Source organism: Agelaius tricolor, unplaced genomic scaffold (genome assembly GCF_023055355.1).
Source record: "Agelaius tricolor isolate 1412-34295 unplaced genomic scaffold, bAgeTri1.0.p SCAF_13, whole genome shotgun sequence".
Taxonomy (NCBI): domain Eukaryota; kingdom Metazoa; phylum Chordata; class Aves; order Passeriformes; family Icteridae; genus Agelaius; species Agelaius tricolor.
The window spans coordinates 2,752,979-2,774,293 of record NW_027269273.1 but is presented as its reverse complement, the minus strand read 5'-3'; the positions used below and the strand labels follow the sequence as shown (position 1 = coordinate 2,774,293).

General features: G+C 40.2%; 1 protein-coding gene across 2 annotated transcripts in view; it reads right to left on the bottom strand.

Annotated features, from left to right (window-relative positions):
• The window catches only part of MYPN (myopalladin), a 46,626-nt gene extending 26,022 nt beyond the window's left edge, over positions 1-20,604 (bottom strand). The window contains exons 1-9 of one of the 2 annotated variants that reach the window (XM_071438324.1): positions 19,670-20,604; positions 11,673-11,848; positions 10,144-10,195; positions 7,973-8,120; positions 5,512-5,583; positions 5,127-5,268; positions 4,534-4,557; positions 2,441-2,557; positions 1,651-2,017 (exon numbers count right to left, since the gene is read on the bottom strand). In XM_071438324.1, coding sequence (XP_071294425.1) covers positions 1,651-2,017; positions 2,441-2,557; positions 4,534-4,557; positions 5,127-5,268; positions 5,512-5,583; positions 7,973-8,120; positions 10,144-10,195; positions 11,673-11,848; positions 19,670-20,604 — 2,033 coding nt within the window. The remainder of the gene's footprint in view (positions 1-1,650; positions 2,018-2,440; positions 2,558-4,533; positions 4,558-5,126; positions 5,269-5,511; positions 5,584-7,972; positions 8,121-10,143; positions 10,196-11,672; positions 11,849-19,669) is intronic. The other variant, XM_071438325.1, reaches the window with a different exon arrangement.
• Positions 20,605-21,315: the final 711 nt, after the last annotated feature.

Genomic DNA, 21,315 nt, shown 5'->3' with positions numbered 1-21,315 from the left:
TGTTTGTAAGCCAGGTTGCATCATTTACCTCCTGCTGAAGTGGTTTCTGAAACCAGCACTTTGACTGCTAAAGCTTTGTAATAATCCACCACAGGATATGCTACCAATGGAGTTTAGATGGTGTTGACATTCAGTGACAGGCATGGATTTATCCACGGGAGTGGATAATTCAGACAGGACTTGCATTCCATGCAGTCGTTATTTTTCTAGATGCTATCTACTAGATCGTTTTTCAGGGCTTTTTTACTTTGCAATTAAGGAAAATAATTTTCCTTGTCAAGTGGTTTATTTAGTTACTATGTATATGGAAATACAGCACATGGAAACAGGAGAGCTTTTTCCCTTCCAAAACCAGAAAAGACATAGAAGATATGGAAAATGATTGTGTAATAATCTATGGAATATTAAATATCTACCGATAAAAAGTGGAAAATGTGGGTGTAGAGACCAAGCACAACAGCTCCTGACAAAGCAAGTATATACTCAACATAATTTGGTTTTAGTTAAAAGACCTTGTTTCTGCACTGCACCAAACAAAAAATCACATTAAAAGCAGATAAAGATAGCAGTTTCAAGTTTTCATAAAGTAGAATGGTAGAGTTAGTAGTTCTGTAGGCCTGATTTTGTGCCCTTCATGTATACATCTGCATAATAAAGCAATTCTTTGTAACACAGCTTTTTTTGGGAGGGGGAGCTGAGAGAAATTCTGCTCTGTGCAAGTATTGGGTACTTAAATACTGGTTCTGCTCCCCCTACAAGTCACTATAGCTCAGAAAGTGTGTAGGGCTGTAAATATGGGGTTCACGAATTCACACCCTGTGCTGTGCTACAAGGAATGTAAATTCTGTCTTCTTGTAATGTTTATGCTGTGAAATTACATCCTGGCTTCAAAGTACCAGTGAATTGCTTTACAGAGTCCTTCCTGAGCCCTTAGGAAAAGCTTCTGCCTATTTAAGAAATTAAATGAAGATGTTTGTGTGCTGTTGTTAAATTACATGTGGGAAGTTGAAAAAATGCTGAAAATACTTTTCACTATAAACTGCAGTGTGAATTCCATAAATTGTCCTCTAAGAAAACTCCATTACTTCTTCAAATTTCTCCTTGAGCTCCCAGTGCACCAATCACATTTTAGCTCAAGTGGTTTCCCATTATCAAGCATTTCCAAGTATTTTATCTGTTTTGGGGGCAGATGACATTTGTGGGACATACAAGTCATGAGGCCTTTGGGATGACAGTCGCTTGCTGGTTGCCAGTCTGTACCGTGTGTTAGCCTGAATGTGTCTGCTTTGGGCAATATTTCATACCCAGAACTGAGTGAGATATGTTTGAAGAACCTACTTTTATTTTGCCTGCATAAGATTAGTGTTCTTCCCCTCTTGATTGCAGCAGAAAGCATTGTGGAATTAATAACATTTCAAAGGGAAGACATTTCCCTTTTTAAACTGGAGGTCACTTTTCCTGACAGGGATATGCAGAAAAAATAATCAAGTGCTGGAGAATTTGTTTTCTAAGATTATGGTTAGTTAGGCCAATACCATGTCATCTTTTTATTCTGCATTTGAGTTTTTGCTCTAGTGCAATAGTGTTGTGGTCAATAAATACTAAATAATCTCAGTGATGCTCCTGAGAATTAGACTTCTGTTTACTTACAGCTTTGGTTTAGCCAGTACTGGGGGAGGTTCCTTGGATGGTGATGTTGGCTCTGGTATTTTCACTGGCTGTCCATTTATCTTCTCTGGGAAGTGGTTGGGTCTGGTTTGGTTGGTGGTGCCAGGTCCATCCTCTGAGGATGATTCACTCCCTTTTTCGTCTTCGGGCAGCTTGAAGTGCACGCGGAGCCCTGCCTTGGAGCTGGACCTGGGCTCGTTGTGGTTCACAAGGACACCTTCCAGTTTGGGTCTGGGGGCTTGGCTTTGGTGGCTGGAAGGAGTCTGGGGGGGAGCCTGGTGCTCAGTAGCCACAAAGTCAATGGAGCTCGTTGTGTGAAGGGCAGCAGTGTTACTGCTGTCCTCAGGTGCTGCAAGAGGAAAGGTCAAACCTTTGGGACATGTAAATGCCAGAAATCATAGTGAAATGAAAGCACAAAAGTTACAGTTCAAAAAACTCACTCTGATGTCCTTCCAGCTGTTGCACTGACTTGTTTGACCTTGTTTGTTTAAGAACAAATTCCCTTGAAAAAGGAATATTGTAAAGGTGGGGGGAAAAGGGACACTGCTCCAGTTTGGAAAATCAGTCAGTGGTCTTCAGCCATGTCCCCAGTGAATTATTCCCCTACATCTTTGAAATACAAATATTGTTTTTTCCCCAGAGAATTCTCACACTTTTTAGTTATGAGGAACATTGCCAGAACTTGAGCTGCATTGGAGCCAAGAGCACAGAGCACAAATCCCAGCCTGCTCTGCTGGATTTACCAGGAGCAAAGGACTCAGCTGGCTCTTACCTTTGACAGTCAGACGAGCTATACTGGACACTGTGCCATATTTATTGCTTGCAGTACAGGTGAAACTGCCAGAATCTTCTGAAAATACTTCAGCAATAACGAGAGTACAAATCTCCTCTGCAAAGCATCAGAGCAGGGTTAGCACTTGAAGTGAGCATGCAGTGACCAAACACACAGAACCCTGACTACCTTTGGGGAGATCTCCTTAGGGACTCCCACCTTGCTCAGTTTGTTTCTAGTTCCATCAGTATTATCAGTTTTGGCAGCCTTTGTGTGCAGCAGCTGTTATCAGCATTGTCTGCAGCAACTGGTACCCTCTGTGCTCCAGCATGCCCAATGAAAGCAAAGAACAGGTGTCAGCAGTGTGTGGAAAACATTAGAAAATGTTTTCCTAACACATGAAGTACAGACTTAAAAAAACTTAAAATTTAATTTGGAAGAATATATAGTGTAGTCCACACTCTCAGCTCACTAAAATATAGGTATTTTTTATCTCTGATGATTGAAAGGTTAATTATAATTGACTGGGAACAATTCAAGTGGAGTCACTCTGTAATAGGGATAAATATAAACCACATACATATAGACTGCTTTTTTCAAAAGTATCAGAGCAGATTTGCAGAGAGAGGGGATAGTGCTAACTGTGCTTACAGAAAATTGTCTTTTGACTTCTTTGTGAATATGAATAAAGGGCACCAAAAATATGCTAGCAAAATTGTACTAGGAAAAACTATATTCCATCTAGAAAAGTCAGGCTGGGTTTATGGCATTCCTGTCTGACCAGCATGCCACCTGTCATGATGGGATTTGAAGTCTTTTGGTTTGGCTGAGTAGCTGGGAGGAAGAGGGACAGTAACATATAAAGTGATTTTAAATGTGGGCTGATAAAATTTCTTCACCTATTCAGTGACTATTTTTCTACAATTTTGCAATAGACTTTCCTAAAACCCTATAGGATAAATATTCTATGGGTATTTTGCACACTTAAGCTTGATTGTTTCATGTCATCACCAAGGAAAACCCAACAGCAACAAAGAGATTGTTTCCTATCAACTATAGGAGAATAATAGTTTATTATAGCAGTATGATAACAGAACTAGTTTAAGGCATTATAGTATCTAGTTTATCATGCTGGGATCTGCCAACCACTGCATGCATGGAAATCCAGATTCCTTCTGAATGAGCAGCAGGTGATGAAGCTGTGACAACTGCACCCAACTGATTATCCCCTAAAAACTGCTTCACATTACTCAGCAGTGATGCCACTGCACAGTAACAGAGCAGTGGCACTGCCTTCTTGCAGAAACTCCATTTCTATATTCCTCAGTCTCAGACAGAAGCAGTTTCTTTCAAGACTCTTTTTGGAGTAAAAATGTTTCAAATAGGGCAAGAAGAATACAGAAGTTTATATTCCATAAGAATTACTATTGATTTGATAATTTTTTTTCTTTGATAATTTTCCACCTTGACAGGAGTGACTTCATATTTTTAATGGCAAAAAGCAATGAGGAGAGTGAATCTCTCATGGGGAAATAGCCAAAGCTATAGGGCTCCTCTGCTCCAGCCATGTGGAGTAGTCCACATTCTGCCCTGATCCGTGGTATCAGCAGATCCAGCCACATTTATAGGATTTGCTGATATCAGGGGTGGAACACCTGATGCGCTGCTCTCACATTTCGCTGGTCGGGAGCACAGGGAATGGCTGACATGGCTGAACATCTGATGCAATGTTCCCTAACTGGTAAACTGGATAAAAATAGCTCAGCTCTACCTCATCTCCTAAACTTCAGGACCTCAGATCTACAGGGGACCCTCATACATTCATTTTATTAATCTTTAGCTCGTTTAAATCCTGAGGTAAAACTGGGTCTAAGCAAAGTGGAAACATCATCTGCAAAAGAGACTGAATTAATTCAAGTGACATGTTTGTGGAACAGTCTACAGTGAAATGTGTGCCACTAGTAGTATAGAACATGAGGAAAAGAAGACATTATGTTAATTAAGTAATGAAGTTTTAATATTTAATATTTTGTGAGGTTAAACCACCACATTTATGTAATTAAAAATTATGATGAACCTTTGATGATCCTCACCTGGCTCAGCCATAGATCGTGGTTCTAAGGGAAGAAGAACAGAATTATTAGATTGAATATAGTTATTTTTGCCAATATTTCTTTTTCCTTAAGCACTAAATATGAAGTTTGATCTTCTAAATAAGATGGAATAGTCTTTTTGATCCAATTTTCTGTTTAAGGGGAGGTGAAGACAGCCAGGCCTTTTACTCAATGGTATGTCAAAGCCACTGAACAATGTGAACACTTGTGAACACTGTTGGGAACTTGGGAATAGGAAATAAATTCTCCAAGTAGCTGGGTGGGGTTTTTTTCAGTATTGGCACAATTTTATTTTGTCTTGAAGACAATTTCTGAAACTCTGACCCACATGAAATCAAGATATGATGAACCATTGTTTCACTTAGGTTTAGTTTAGTGTCGTATTTAAGGAATTCCTGTTGAATTTTCACAATTTTAGCATTTCAGTGACTTAGAGAAAATTGCAGGTGTTCTGACTGCATTTGAAAATTAAAATTACAGTTGTAGTAAGAAATTCACAGTGTTGCTATGTTAGCAATTTTGTTGCTTGCCTGTATTTTATTAGACACAATATTTTCACACAAGAAACATACTTTTCTGTAATATCCTAAAATCTGGAGAGTCTTCTATCAGTGTTCCTTCTCTATACCATTCAACCTTTGGGGAAGGAGCTCCTTTCACCCGACATTCAAAAACAACAAGCTGCCCCTCAGAAGCTGAAATATCCTGTAACATCTATTAGAGAAAATGAATAGACAGTCAGTAAATGTCTTAATGGTCTGGATGTAATACTGATTTCACTAAGATTTAATAAAGCCACTTAAACCCTTGAATGGCTTAGGAAAAGCATTTTTTTCATTTTCTTTTTTATTCCTTTTTTTTCTTTTTAATTTTTTTTTTTTTGAGAGCTCATTTTTAGTTATCTCTTTTTACAGTTATCTGACCTCTACTTTTCAAATATGTCATAGAAGAAATTACCTTTGTAAATACAGGAGCAGCAATTATAGGTCTTCCATCCAGTCCTTGCAAATAGTTAGTGGGGCTTTGAGCCTGTAGATTGCAAAACATCACAAGATGATGTTTAGGTGTGCAGACATTATTTATTCATATACAAGAGAAATGTGCTTTTGGAATGACATAAAGGAGATTTTGGTGGATGAAGTCCAAAGCAAAACACCTAATGCAGTGAACAGAAATTCTGTTGTGGACAGCTGCTGGTGATCTTCCTGGATGGGATAACAGCAAAAACGTTATTTTATTTTTATAATCACTTTATTGCCTTACTCAGTTAATCAGGGCAAGAAAAGCTTTAGCACAGTGTATTGTGACATCTTTTCTTCATACTCAATAAGGCAAATATATGTTGTCTGCTTGGTCATAATCTTCTTTTAAAAATCCTTAACTTACAAAAAAGCTGTCCTGCATTCAATTTGCAATAATGACTGTAGAGAAAAGGGATTAATAAGGAAATGTTATGTCAAGTCACCTGTGTGGCTGCTACTATAATTCTTCTCCTTTGCCAAACCCAAACCTTTTACAGAGGTGGGATATCAACCTGTTTATCCTACTCAGTGAAACAAAATGGAATTGTTTTTCTTCTGGGAAACTTTGTTATATAGGCTGAGGATTTAATATCGTTTTTTATTTTAGTGCAACAGGAGTTGCCTCAGAGCAGCAGAATTAATGATTCAGTATTTCAGAAAATAGCCAAATTTACACACAGATGGTGCCTTATCAGCCAACAAAATTTAACAGTAGTGATTTTTCAAGTAACTATTACCCTTAAGCATCTTCTATCAAAATGGTTAGTTCTACTAGTTCTTAGTTCTGTTCTCATTGTAATCAAAAGTAAACGTGCATTAGTTCACCTGTTCAGTACCTGTTCACTGGTTACCACCTAACCCTGGGCTGTAAAAGGTAAAAAGCTTTGAAAAGGCAATGGAAAGTGAGAAACTGTGAACTTTTCGGTTTTAAGTAAGTATGGCTCCTCTTTCCCATCAAGAAAGAATTCACAGCTGTGACTATGCTGTCAGTTTGCAACAAAAAGGACTCCCAGTGCACGGCAATGTTAATTAGAACATGGTAATGTTAATTAGAGCATGGCAGTGTTAATTTCCTTTGATGTGTAAAGTAAAATGTTATGTGGCAAAGAAGGTTATCTACAGATAAAGTAAACATAGCAGTGAAACGATTCTGCTTAAAGTAAGTTTCATTGAAAGGAAAAGTTTTCAAGTGAGCTCTGTATTGAGGGAGAGGAAATCCTGCTGGGCTGGAAGGTGGATGAGGCAGTTTGGGATGGGAGAAGGGCACAGCCAGGTGCCCTTCCAGCCTCGGAGCTGCAGGAATGCCCCTGGATCCTGTGCAGCCCAAGGAATGCGCCTGGATCCTGTGCAGTGTCTGAGCTGCAGGAATGCCCCTGGATCCTGTGCAGCCCAAGGGAATGCACCTGGATCCTGTGCAGCCCAAGGAATGCGCCTGGATCCTGTGCAGTGTCTGAGCTGCAGGAATGCCCCTGGATCCTGTGCAGTGTCTGAGCTGCAGGAATGCCCCTGGATCCTGTGCAGTGTCTGAGCTAAGGGAATGCCCCTGGATCCTGGGCAGCCCCAAGGAATGCCCCTGGATCCTGTGCAGCTCAAGAGAATGCACTTGGATCCTGTGCAGCCTAGGGGAATGCCCCTGGATCCTGTGCAGTGTCTGAGCTGCAGGAATGCCCCTGGATCCTGTGCAGCCTAGGGGAATGCCCCTGAATCCTGTGCAGTGTCTGAGCTAAGGGAATGCCCCTGAATCCTGTGCAGCCCAAGGAATGCACCTGGATCCTGTGCAGCCTAGGGGAATGCCCCTGGATCCTGTGCAGCCCAAGGAATGCCCCTGGATCCTGTGCAGCCCCAAGGGAATGCACCTGGATCCTGTGCAGCCCAAGGAATGCCCCTGGATCCCGTGCAGCCCAAGGGAATGCCCCTGGATCCTGTGCAGCCCAAGGAATGCACCTGGATCCTGTGCAGCCCAAGGAATGCACCTGGATCCTGTGCAGCCCAAGGAATGCGCCTGGATCCTGTGCAGCTCAAGAGAATGCACTTGGATCCTGTGCAGCATAGGGGAATGCCCCTGGATCCTGTGCAGTGTCTGAGCTGCAGGAATGCCCCTGGATCCCGTGCAGCCCCGGAGCTGTGTGACTGCACCCGGATTCCCAGTGCTGGCCGAGCCTCCTGCTCCTCCAGCCCCTCCTGCAGCCGGGGCAGGAAGGTGCCCTGCCCTCAGCCAGGTTCCCTTGGAGGCAGGGCCTCTCCTCTGTGGACTGGATGGCTGCCAGGCTCAAAGCTGGAGTTCAGCAGCAAAACAAATGCTAGAAAATTTGGGGTTCTCAGTCACAAACTGTAGAAGAAACACTTTATTAAGAGCTCACTTTTAGTCCTTGAAATGCACCGTGGTGTTCCCCTACCTGGTTAACTGATGTTGGCACAGTCTGGACCAGGACAGACACAGGCTGGACCTCAGCTGATGGTGCCTTGGAGGTTTCTTGATGCTTGGTTGGAGTTCTGACAGCAGGAGATGCTGCATTCACAGAGGTGTTGGCTGGCCTTGGTTTGCTGTGAAATATTAACCAAGAACAAGTTCTCTAACTCGAGGCCAGAGCTATGTGTGTCCCTCAGTCACATCTGTCTCTGTTACAGGTCAGCCCCAGCCTCACTGCTGGGACTGAATTCCTCTTGATCCAAGGTGATCTGTGCTCTGTAAAGCTGCATTTGCTGAGTCAGCCTGCACCCCTGGCCACTCTAAGATCTCATTCTTGGTACAATAATGGCCTGCATTAACCCAGCTGTGGCTTTACCAGCTCACAGCAGCATGAGAAAGCAATGCTCCTTTCACAGAGGACACTGTTGCTTTCAATTTTGGGAAGAGCTGGGCCTTTAAGGTCATGCAAATACTGTGGATTGCTTGGATACAGATTCAATAATTAATTGCTGAAAAATAAAACAGAGACATGCTTTCTGATCAACATATCATCAGTTTTGCCAGTGTACAGATTGACACTTTGTGGTTGTTTATATATGGAAATATAAGAGATGACCCTTTTTCATTTTATTGCTAGGTGAAATAATGCAGACAGTGAACAGCTGGTCTTTTTATTCAGTTTGAGGTCCCCCTAGAAAATCTAGCCTTCAGATCAGAGGATGCTTTACTCAGAGTGAAGGCACAACAGTTGTGATCACTGATTTCTCTTTTGAACTTTTTTTAGCACCTGTTCTCACATTAACTCCCTTTAGTTACAGGTGTTCAGATTGGTGTGATGACAGCTGGAAACTGAGCAGAAATGAAGACATTCTTATTACACCCAAACCTGGCCTTTCATAATGTGATCATTTGAAGACATCCTACTATGATGTCAGAGCAGCATTCTGAGAAAAAAATTACCTCACAATTTGATGAGGTAAGTGATTCAGAGATGCCACCAAGTGATCAGGATCATGGTCAACCCTACATTGACACCTAATGAGATGGATGTGAAAAAAAAAAAATCCTGTGACATTTGTACAAGGCTGAGCTGGAATGGAAAACTTCACAATTCATCCAAACTGATTAGCAGTACATCCCAAGTCTGAGACTTTCTTAACCTTAAGTTTTATAAAACCCCTCACATTTATCAAAGTCCATGAACCAATTCCATCTGGAGTGCTTTATGATCTTGAAGTTTAAATTGCATACAACAGGATTTGCTGTCAGCCTGAGGTCTTCAGTCAAATACACTGCAAATGTCTTCTCTCTGCATTTTAAAAACTGGCATTTGTAATGAGTGTAATTCTCCTTAGTGATGGAAAAAACCAAGAGGGTGCATAAATCTATCTGATTAGGGCCTCTTTCATCAAGGACTGGTTGCTTTTGATGTTGAATCTGTGCATACAAAGGAGTTCAAAATAAAAGACTGATTATTTTAGTTTTCAGCCAGTCTGACTCCCTTTCTAGTTAATAGAAGGACTTTGATTCTGAAAGATTTTTTAACAGCATTGGATCAGGTTCTAAATCATCAGGTGATGGATTTCATTTAGGAAAAAATAAGAAATAAATAAATAAGTATTTCCCAGATTTTAGATTATATCTGACATAATTTCTTTTTAAAATTAAGTAGTCTTTTATACTATCATTTCAGTTCACTCTAGTGCACGTCTATTAATTTCTTCATCTTAAATCTAAATAATCAATCTACCTCTATTCTGCCAAAAACCTTGTGTATTTTCATGTGAGAAACTGTACTGCATTCGTTGTTCAAGTCAGACACTTAAATCAGCATTTTAGCTGGATCTAGTCAAATGGCTTTTGTTTTAGTAAATTAATTTTAGAATTTCAATATTTATGGTAACACCTTTCCTTTTATATTACTATTTAATACTAAAATTTCAATTCTTAATCCAAAGTTGAGGACACAAAAGCAAACAAATGTTTGTTCCCTACTATTTGTAAAGCAAACAAGTGCACAAACAAAACCCAACCCAACCAATCCAAAGGAATCCTAAACAGAATGATAATGTCTTGGAAGCTGCAAGCTGAAATGTCTGCACTTGTGGGGTTTTTAACTGTAAGAAATATGGGAGGTGTCATTGATTTTAAACTTACTGATCCATTTCGTCCTTGATGATTTCACCTTCAGAGTCAGAAGAAGAGATGCCTGTGAAAAAATAAAAGAAAAATCATTTAGCAGAGGGGTTTTGAGTTTCTCTCTGAATGATACAGACCTTTATGCAGCTTTCCTGTAGCCAACTCCATGGGTATGTATTATAAAGCTGTGCCCAGACAAAAGGTCCCATTGCAGGAGAAGTGAACACGTTCCACACTGGGCAAGTGTGGATAAGGCACATTTGGGAGGAGGTGCAGCTGAAGCAAGGAGAGGAATATCCAAGAGGGAATGAATACCTGGGTGTTCCTTGGTTCTCTTTCAAATGCCACTATGATTTAGTCCATATTTGGTGTGAATTGAGTAGGAGCTTTCTTCTCTCAGACACCTGATGCTATCAGATTGAAAGGAAAAAGAGAGACCTGGAACTGTAGCTGTTATTCTCCAGCTGGTGCCTTGTGCCACGATGTGAAGGAGATCCTCGCTCTGTTTACTGACTGCTGTCAGTTACTGAGACATTTTGCACTTCTGCCTTCACTGTGTTGGAATTTGCATTTTCTCTGCAGTTCCTGCCAGTGAGCATCTCCATCAGCCATGGCTCCCATCCAGCACCCACCGAGCTGGGCAAAAGCAAACCTTGGCCCCTGCCTTGAGAGCTTGTAAATCCCTGCCAAGCACAGACATCTCCCATTGATCAGGGGCAGGGCAGATGCTGAAAAAGGATTTGTCCTTTCACTGTCAAGTTAGACTTGTGGAAAGAGAATAACAGCAGAATGAAATTCATCTTTTGGGCACTGCTTTAATTTGTGAATGGCCCCACTGTGCTCAGTGATGGGGCTCATAGTATGCTTCTCTGAGAGAAAAAGAAAAAAATCCTATGTGTTTATTTTAAGTTTATAGTCATGCTAGCACAAAAATGGATTCAATCTCACATCTTACCCAAGAAAGTGTAAAAAATAAATATATAATACATAGACCTTAGACTGTTAGGTCTACTATGTACAGTAAAAAGCATAAGGAGAAAAAAAGGACACCTAAACCTACAAATATATATTCTGTTTGATTTACAGCATCTACTGGGCAAGGAGAATATAAAATTGATGGCATATTTATTTTGGTTACACAGTCCCAAGAAAGAGTTAAGAGGAAGCTGTCCTACATTCAATTTGCAATAATGACTGTAGAGAAAAGGGATTAATAAGAATTAGACACAAAGTTTAGTTTCTTACACTTCTGTAGAGTTCCACAGACAAAAAATACAAGGTAGTTTCAGAATCTGAGTATTTTTAGACTTGGATCTTGCAGTTAGATATATAAAACCTCTGGGAAGTAACACAATAAAATGTAAGGACTGGTCCCTTGTCTGAAGAGTGTTTTACAGGAAAATAATAATGATTTTAGTAACAATGGAAAGTGTTGACTCCTGCTATGTTTTTTTAATGACAAACCTATCACAGTCAGCAAACAAGATATAATTGTATCTTTATCCCATGACCAGTTTCAACCATTTCTGCAGCAGCTGTGGGATTACCTTCTATGTAAATCTCTGCAGAGGTGGAGTCTGTTCCATAGATGTTGGAAGCAAAGCACGAGTAGCGCCCTGTGTCCTCCTCAAAAGCCTCAACAATGACCAGAGAGTGTCGGTCACCTGCCTGGATAATTTGGATGTCTGGTGAGTTTTCAAGCTCCTTCCCTTCACAGTACCACCTGCAAAGCAAAAAGAAATTGTTTTTCAATGCAAACAAGTTGGTGACTAGGATGATAATGTTTGAAGTCTTTCTGATGGTAAAATTGGTAGGTTTAGCCTGAAGATTCTGACAGAGTACTGCAGGTAAGTATTGAATCAACAGTCATAGGAATAAAACATGGATGATTTTCATAATATTCAATAAAGAGTAAAAGAGTTCTGAATTTGGAACTCTATCAATCCAGCTCTGTATTTCTCTTGAGGTACAATCAGATCTGTGTAGTGGCTTAATGTGCAGCAAAATCCACCCAACTCTAAGTTAATAAATATCCCTCAAACTTGTGTTTCTTAAGTTCACGTTAATTCAGAATGTGACTGAAATTTGTCTTTGTTTGGTCATATATTTAACACAATCTGCTTTTTATAAAAGCTAGCAGAAGTGTATCACAAGGTAAGAGAGTTGATTTGTGACAACAGAGGTTCTTCCACACAGAAACAGCCAGGGACACAGCTGCAGCTGGGCTGCTCTTCTGCACGATATTGCTGTGCTCCTCTTTAAACACTGCTACAGATCCAAGAATCTGTTGGGCCCTCTGGAGCTGTCCCACTCTCATTCCTAAGTCCCTCAGTGTTCAGAAGGGTTGTTTCAGTGGAAAATGCAGGAATCCACACAAAAGGAAAGCAGCAGCTTCCCAGAGAGCTCTCTAGGATCTGTCACTGGCAGAAACCACCAGGAGGAAGAGCAGGACTGATGGATGCTGGTTACAAGGCACAACAGAAGCACACAAAGCAGGTGGGTCTGCAGAAACAGATTCAAATTAAATCTAGGCTTTATAAAGAAGATGTAGTGCTGTGTATCAAGATTCAGAGTTCAATGTTTGAGATAATATTCAGAAATACCTGCAATTATAGATAACTAGCTAAATTTGAAAAGCCAAACTTAAGTGCATTCATCTTCACTGTAACTTTTCTCATGAAGATGGATAGATGAATAAGATAATAGATAGATATTAAATGCCACTATTGTATTTGTATTTTCTTCCTGTGACTTCCTTCATTACATGTGATTAGCTACTGCATCTTCTGCATGTGAGGCTAGGGGCTGTGATACTGGCAATATTTTTTATTCAATATTTTATTCAATTCTAAAAAAAATTAGTAATAATTTCATCCATCTTTTATGGTAACTTGGTAAAAGAACCTGTCAACATTTGACTGGTACTACAGAAAATAGGATTGTTGTGGAAAGGATAAGGATAGGTTTTTAAGTAAAAAATTGTAATTATTAATACCTCCTGTCTTAAACTATAAGGCACTTCAATATATTTCCATCTCAGATATTTTAGGAAAATGTGAATAAATAAATTGTTTTGATCACTCATTTGCATAACTTTTTAACAAGTTTGTGCTACAAATTAAGCGTGAAGAAAACCTCAAATTAATATGTTGGAAAAAAAATTCTCTAAGCAGTCCATACCAGCAGAAACCCAGAATATAACTGAAGTATAACACAGAACTGAGGAAGGAGCCTCAAGGGGTCTCTGAGGTATGGAGGAACACAGATCTAGCACTTAAATGCTGATTTGTGTGGCTGAGCAGAAGAGCAGGTCCTGTTTGTGCCCATGAGTCTGAGCCATCCAACAGAGCTTTGTCACAGCACACAGGGAATTCCTGCATTTCATTCACCCCAGGGCTGCCCTCAGCTGCCTCCTGTCCATGGACACTTCCTAGGACTGCACTTTACTGCAGGCAGCTTTCAGCAGCCATTCATGCTGCTTCCCAAACCCCAGTGGAGCTTGCTGAAGCTGCAGAGAAGTGTTCTGCCAGCAAGCAAACCATGGAGCACCTCTGGAGGCTGCAGAGCCAGCAGCACAAGTCCAGGGATCCAGGGGAGCTGGCACATGTGGAAAGAGGAGGAAGAAGCCCCTGGGAGTTGTGGCTCAGATTACAGATCCACCTAACCCAGCAAGCTCTCCTGACACCGGCCCAGAGTGACACTGAGGGAAAAAAGAGCAAAATGAACTGTACATGTGTGTGCATTCTATACATGTGTGTATATTCTATATATGTGTGCACATTCTATCCCTGTGTGTACATTCTATACATGTGTGTACATTCTATACACGTGTGTACATTCTATCCCTGTGTGTACATTCTATACATGTGTGCATATTCTATACATGTGAGTACATTCTATACGTATGTGTACATTCTATGTGTGTGTGCATATTCTATACATGTGTGTACATTCTATCCCTGTGTGCATATTCTATACATGTGTGTACATTCTATACATGTGTATACATTCTATACACGTGTGTACATTCTATCCCTGTGTGTATATTCTATACATGTGTGCAGATTCTATACATGTGTGTGCTTTCTATACATGTGTGCACATTCTATCCCTGTGTGTACATTCTATACATGTGTGCATATTCTATACATGTGTGTGCTTTCTATACATGTGTGCATAGTCTATACATGTGTGTGCATTCTATACTTGTGTGCATATTCTATACATGTGTGTCCATTCTATACATATGTGCATATTCTCTACATGTGAGTACATTCTATACATGTGTGCACATTCTATCCCGGTGTGCATATTCTATATATATGTGTACATTCTATACATGTGTGTACATTCTATACAGGTGTGTATATTCTATACATGTGTGCACATTCTATACATGTGGGCATATTCTATACATGTGTGTACATTCTATACATGTGGGCATGTTCTATACATGTGTGTACATTCTATACATGTGTGCATATTCTATACCTGTCTGTATAGAATGTTCTATACATGTGTGTACATTCACTCATTGCCCTGGAGTGTGTAACCAGTCTCTTTTAACTTCTTCCCCATGGTGGGAAGCAGCACTTAAAAACAGTTCTAAAAATGTGAAATCACTGGTCTTAAAATCATAATTTATGAACTACCTCTCCCTTTAAGGATTCCATGATCACAGTACCATTATCATTATTTTCCAATAGATTAGACTGTATACTTCCTTGCTAACATTTATTTTGAAAATACAAATCTTTATTTATGTTATCTTTATTTTGAAACTATTCCTTTGTGTTTCCATTCAAAATCCATTTCCTTTAAAAATAATTATTTTTCTACCTTCTTCTGATCAACTTCTAGTGGTCATACTCCATCACAGTCCTGTCAGATCCTCTAAAACAAAACTCTTCAAACAGAAGGAACAACGACATCTATTTTAAACTTTGCCGATAATGGCTTGTCCAAATCTGGAATTTTTACCACTAATACTTGGATACAAAGAGAGTTTTTTTGACAGGTTCCCCAGAAGTGAGTATCACATTTTCTTTTCTGTGCAGGTACAGACACCAGACCTCTTAGCTGGCATCCAGAGCAGAAACCTCCCCTGCCTGGGACAGATGAACAACTCTACCAGGAGCAAGCAGAGGAAATGTTTACAGCCCCAAGGGAGAAGTATGGTAATGTGCATTACAGGGTTGATTGAAAATATCCTGTGACATTTATTAGTGCCTTTTCAAGTTCCAGACTGGGGAATTACATAGGATTCCTGTGATACTGAAGGGAGAATTTTTTAAAATTCTGTTTACATTATGGTTTATTCTACTGTTGTTCTCAAGAGCTGCAGCTGGTGATCACTGAAAATGGTCACATTATCAGGAGAGAAGGTTCATGCAGTTGTGTGACTAGAGGCACAAATTTGGTATATGAATGTACAAGTTGCCTTTTAGGTGTGTAGTTCATGTAGGCAACTGTGTACTTTGGGACATGAGTCATGGCACTTACTCATGTCTTTTTATATTCCCACCCCATGCCTCTTCCTTATATTGTAGCCTTGTTTGAGTGTGTGAGCCTTGGCAGATACCAATAAGCATTCAGGAGAATACCCATGCTCTACAATTTGATTTAATTTCCAGCAGCACCTTTTCAGAACATTAAAATAACTTGCATAGTACAGTGTTATTATATTTTTGTGCCCACTTAAATGTGTTTCCTTACATTACACAAAATGCTGTGATATAATTGCCATTAAGGTAGATCTGTGCTACTGATCAGCTTTTCCAATTAACCTGTTTTGTTTGTGCAGAGTTAAGTCTGTGTCATACTTTTGTGAGGCACAATTTAATTTTCTTATAAGCAAATTTTAAAACACAAGCCAATTTTTACACTTCTTTTATTAGTATACAAGTATTATAAACTCAAACAATGAAGCAGGACTGAGTTAATTGGTTTTTTTGCAGTTATTTTTTCCTTTGGTTAATCCCAAATTTGCAGCATCAGTAATTTAAAACTTCAGGAATAAACTCCTGATTCAAACCTGTGTTTAGTTCTCCGTGCAGTGTGTTCTGTAGTGACTCTTTTCAGCATAATGTTCAAGTATTTTGAGATTAAGTTGCAAAAAGGAGCATGTTGTGTGAATGTTGTCTGGTTGTAATGCTGATAAATCAAAACCAGTGGTCTCCTGTGAAGTTAGGCTTCATGGAAAACCTTGGGGTGGTGTAGCTACTCCTTCTTGCTCACATTTGGTTTTGTACTTCCCATGAAAGCACTGTACATGGTGGCAATGCAAGTCAGCCCCAGCAGCTCTGCCCCTGAGGTACGTGCCATGGCTGGAGCAGCAGAGCTCTGCCCCTGACATTTCATCCCTGCCATGGATTGCAGAGAGAGTTCCTCATGCAAGGGAGGCTCACATTCAGCACAGGCACTGTCATCCCCTGTGCCAAATTCATCCTAGATCTTAATCCACTGACTTGACTGGAGCTGAATGTAAGAGAAGTTTGGCTGTAGACTGAGCACTAAAACAGAGAAATGCTTTCATTTGGCAGCCAGGGAGAAAAATCTTAATTATCTTGCAGGGTTTCAGAGTTTCTAAAAATCTGTTATTCGTTGCAGGTCTGGTCTCCTCAAACAAAGCAGCATAAAATGCACCTTTTAGGCTTTGTATGCTTATGTTAAAGAATGTTTTCATGGAAATCTTATGACATACAGCCTGTTTTTAGAACATTAAATCCTCATGACACTTCCAGCATAGCTGTGGATGCCAAACCATGCAATGTGATTCATCAGTAAAATTAACCTGAGAGTTATGTGCCATACAGTTTGGAAAAATGTAGACACCTCTGAACTTGAGGGAAAAAGGAGTGCTCTCCTCACAGAGGGGAGTAAATGTCACACCTACCATTACTCATAGAAGGGAGCATGAGAAGGAGGTCATCAAACACTTTGGAAATACACCCTGCATTTCTCTCAAAGGTTTGTTTCTAACCTTTGAGAAGTGCAGTCAGAGCAAAGCAATCAGCAGGAATTGCAGCAGTGCTCTTTAATTGCCAGCTAAGGTTTGAGCTAGCTGGAGGCACACATCCTGTGGTGTCACACTGAAAAATGAGTCACTTCTCACACACATTTCCAGACAGGTTGGCCAAATAATCTTCCTCTGAATTGTGGGCTTCTTACATTAAGGCTGAGTTACCTTTAAAAACATTTGGGCAGGTCTTTCTGAATTCAGCCAAGAGGACTTGGCTTTCCATGTCCTGGTGTTTCAGATCAGTTCCCCAGTTCTTCCCCTGCTCCACCATCCAGTTTTCTTTCCCTCAGTGAGCCCTTGTGCTGGATAGTTATGTACCACACCTGTAATGCTTTATCATTGCCATGGTTTGGTAATTTGATAAATAACCAAAATGGTATTTTGACCCTGATCCATCACAAATGTCATTTACACCATCTTTTACATCAATTTGGCTTAGTACTATCTTGCTTTCAAACATGGTATCTGCCCTTCATATTTTCCAGTCCTTTCTATCCCTGTGATCAGCTTCTTTCTAAATATCCTGTCTCTAATTTCTCTCTTGTAATCCCCATTACATCAGTCTAACTATCAGACTGCTGCTAGTGTTGACTGATGAACTGCATTGCAGAGCTTGCTGAATCTTGTTCTTGTTTCACAGTGCTCTGGGTTCCCACAGTATGACTTCCACTTTGTCATTGTATCTAATAGATGCATTTAAGGCCCTTGGGATCCCTTTCTGTGGTTTAGAAGTCCATTTCAAATCAAAGGTCATTAAGCTTTCTTTCAGCAGTTGCTACCTTGCCAGCTGGTCCTTTCCTGGGACTGCTGATATTTTTATTCCTTTTGCCTTTCTATTAGAATCCTTCTGTCCTTGCCCAGCTCCACAGACACCGAACTCACTCACCATAAACCTTGGAAAACTTTTACCCTCCAAGCAAGACATTGGGCAATTCTGAGCCCAGTTCTGCTCACAGTCCCACAACTATGGCCAACAAGATGCCTCTTTCAGAAGCTTTGCACAGCAGATCAAAGATAAGCACTATTTTTAGGGAAAAAATGCTGCATTCTTCTGGTCCCCATGATTAATGGTACACAAACTCCAAAGTACATTCTGGTTTCTGGTTTCCTTGTGCTGTAGCAGTGACTAACAAGGCCACCATACATGGAAGCATGTGAATATTTATCACTCAGTCAAGTGACAAGTTTTGCACCCTCTCTCAGTGTTACTTCTGCACAGTGGTGGAGGTGAAAGAATCTTGGATGAACATGGCAAAGTTTTGTTAATAAATAATTATGATCAGGAAACTCTTAAGTAGCTAACATTCCCAGCTTTCTCCTTAATGTAGCATGTACATACACACACAAACACAAGGGAGAGAGAGTTCAGAGTTCCCCCCTTGTGACTTATCTTTTATTTTTTTAGTTTAGATTGTGAAACTGAAAGCTGAGCCTGATCTTTTTCTTGAGCTGTAACTGTTTGGGACTAACTTTCCCTAGGGAACTTCTTTCTCCTTGTCCCTAATTTCCTATATCTGATGGATGCTTCTTCTACAGAGGTGTAGTAGCTCCTGTACTGAATGGCATTCACATAAGTAGCTTATTTAATTAATCAAAATTAACAAAATCAAATGTTGAAATAGAAATTTCAACTAAAAAGCTTCAGTTTTGTTGGGGCACAAATGGACCCAAGTTACAAAGATATCCATCATCCATTTCTGTGGAATCAGTGGCTCCTGAATTGGGTGTGCAGGCATTCTGCTCATCCCTGGATATCTGTAGGATGAGCCATCACTCCTGGGTTCTCCAATCTGCCCTTGTGAGCCTTCAGTGACTCCATAGTGTCAGCTTCTAATTCTGGGGGTTGTTAAACACCTTAACTTGGATGACATGAGCACCTTGTCACTTTTATGTATGTCAACAGCACAGACATGACTGCTGGTATAAGGACAGTGCTGTGGCCTTCTGAACATTGTGTGTTGGAGTACAGTCTATGAACAAGCAATTCAGTGTTCACCTGTTCTGACTATGAAGAAAGCCAGACTGAGTTTGTGTACAGGTTCAGATCCATAAGAGAAGATGATTTCACTTGTTGTCTTTGCATTATAAGCTATGAATGATAAAAGGGGAAAAAATGATTTCTGACTTCCAGGGATCCTACTGACATTTTTATTATCAAAAGGATTTATCAAGGCAAGTGCCTGGAGAAATAAGCAAAAGAAGTGTTCAGAGTCTGGCTTTATAAGCAGGGAGTGTCCCTAATATCAAAGGGATGATATTTCCTGTTTGTTTTCTGTTTAAAAACCTCTTAATTTCTGGCACTGTTTTCTCTTTAGTCAGACTCCTCTATGAGTTTATGGGCTGAACACAATACAACATTTGTAATGGCTCCACCAAGGGAATGCCTCTAAACTGTTAACTAGAGCAGTGAGTTTAGACTGAAATAGTAGAAATAATATTCTTCCCAAACAAGGTATTTCCCACTTGCACACACCTACCATTACAGAAATACAAAATGACAAGTGTTTATGACAATATGTTTACCTGACTTCAGGTGCTGGGATTCCTACCACAATGCAGTCCAATTGCACTTTGGATCCTTCAGGAACTTCCCTGCTCTTCAATTTTTGAGTGAAACGTGGTGGCTGTCCAAGGGGCTCATCAGAATATACAGAGGCAGATTCTGACTCTGCTTTCAGCTCTGCACTTGTTAATTGACTGATAGATTCCAGGTTTGCTGCCTGTTGATCATCTGTTTGTTCAAAAGTTTTCTCTGCTTTTTCCAAGTCTTGAGGTGTTGGAATGGAAAGCCTTTCTCTGTTTTCTGATGTGAGAGACAGGTTTGAGCTGCCTTTTTGAGCAGACTTGTTCTTAGAATCAATTTTGCTCTTGTAGTTTTTGCACGTTCGGGGTCGTATTCTTTCCGAGTTGTGAGCTTTAAAAAGTGATGAGAGCTCCTCAATGAAATCTGCTGCCTTGTTTAGGAATTCCTTTTTGGATTCTGATTCAGAAGGGAGGTGGTGTTTCTTTAGATCTTGAGAGCTCCCTTTGGACCCCTTTGTATTTCTGACGTGTTCCTGACAAAAGTTGGAGTGCAGGCCATTGTCTGCTGTTTTCAGAGCTGTGGACTGGGCCATTTGTCTGTGTTTTCCCGTGGTGTTCAGCTGCTCTGGGGGACGCTGTGAATGTGCCTGAAGCTCATCCTGTTTCGTTTCCAGTGGGCTCTGATCAATAGCTTGTCTTGCCAGGTTTACACTTTCATCAAGCTCTTCTTGGCTCAAAAAGGCAGACAGATCTGGGAGGTCATCTTGGGCAGCTACCTCATCTGAATCACCAGAAGCATTGCCATAGTGGAAATTACGAGAAACTGGCTCTGATCTGCTTCTTTCACTCTTCCCTTGGTGCTTAGTTTCTGCTAAATAGCTCTCTCTCAGAAGCTGAGATATTGAAGTTGAGGTTTCTAAACTGTCGTCTTGCATGCTGCCAACAAAAAGGACAAACAGGACCACACCTTATCAATAGCAATTATTTTGATTGAACACAATGACAGGCTTCTGAAAAGCAGAACACAACATTTTCAAACTGCGTCTGTGTGATGAATACTTGGGAGTACTTGTAGTACTTGAAGGATGGCCTTGTGTTAAAGGTTCCTTCTGCACATCCTGCCAGACACTGCTGCCTTTAGCCAGTAAAGTTCATCCTTCATCACTTTCTACTGTCAGTGACCTCACATAAAGTAACTGAGAGTGTGCTGTTTTCTATTCTGTTCAAGGCAAAATTTCAACTACAGAGCTATTAACTGAGTTTCAATGTCAAATCTTCCTCATTGCTGACGTGTGTTTCTCAGCTAAGAAACAGTCTCATCAGATTAGATTAAGTGTTGGATATTTCAGGGACTGAAAGTTGTTGAGAATAACAGTACTTTAAAGTGAAGTAAATTTAGCTTGAAAAGCACTGAAGTAGTAAGTAAATGAACCCTCAAAATCATAAGAGGGTTGTGAGGAGGAAGGAAAAAGAACTAAAATATTCTATAATGACAATTTTTCATGCATTATAGGAAGCTATAATGGTGCTAAATGTTCCACAGCTTCTTAAATCCAGCATTATTTCTAATAAGCTATTTAAAGTAAGTAGAGAACTATGTCATTATTTATTGAAAGTAAGTAGAGAACTGTGTCATTATTTGATGC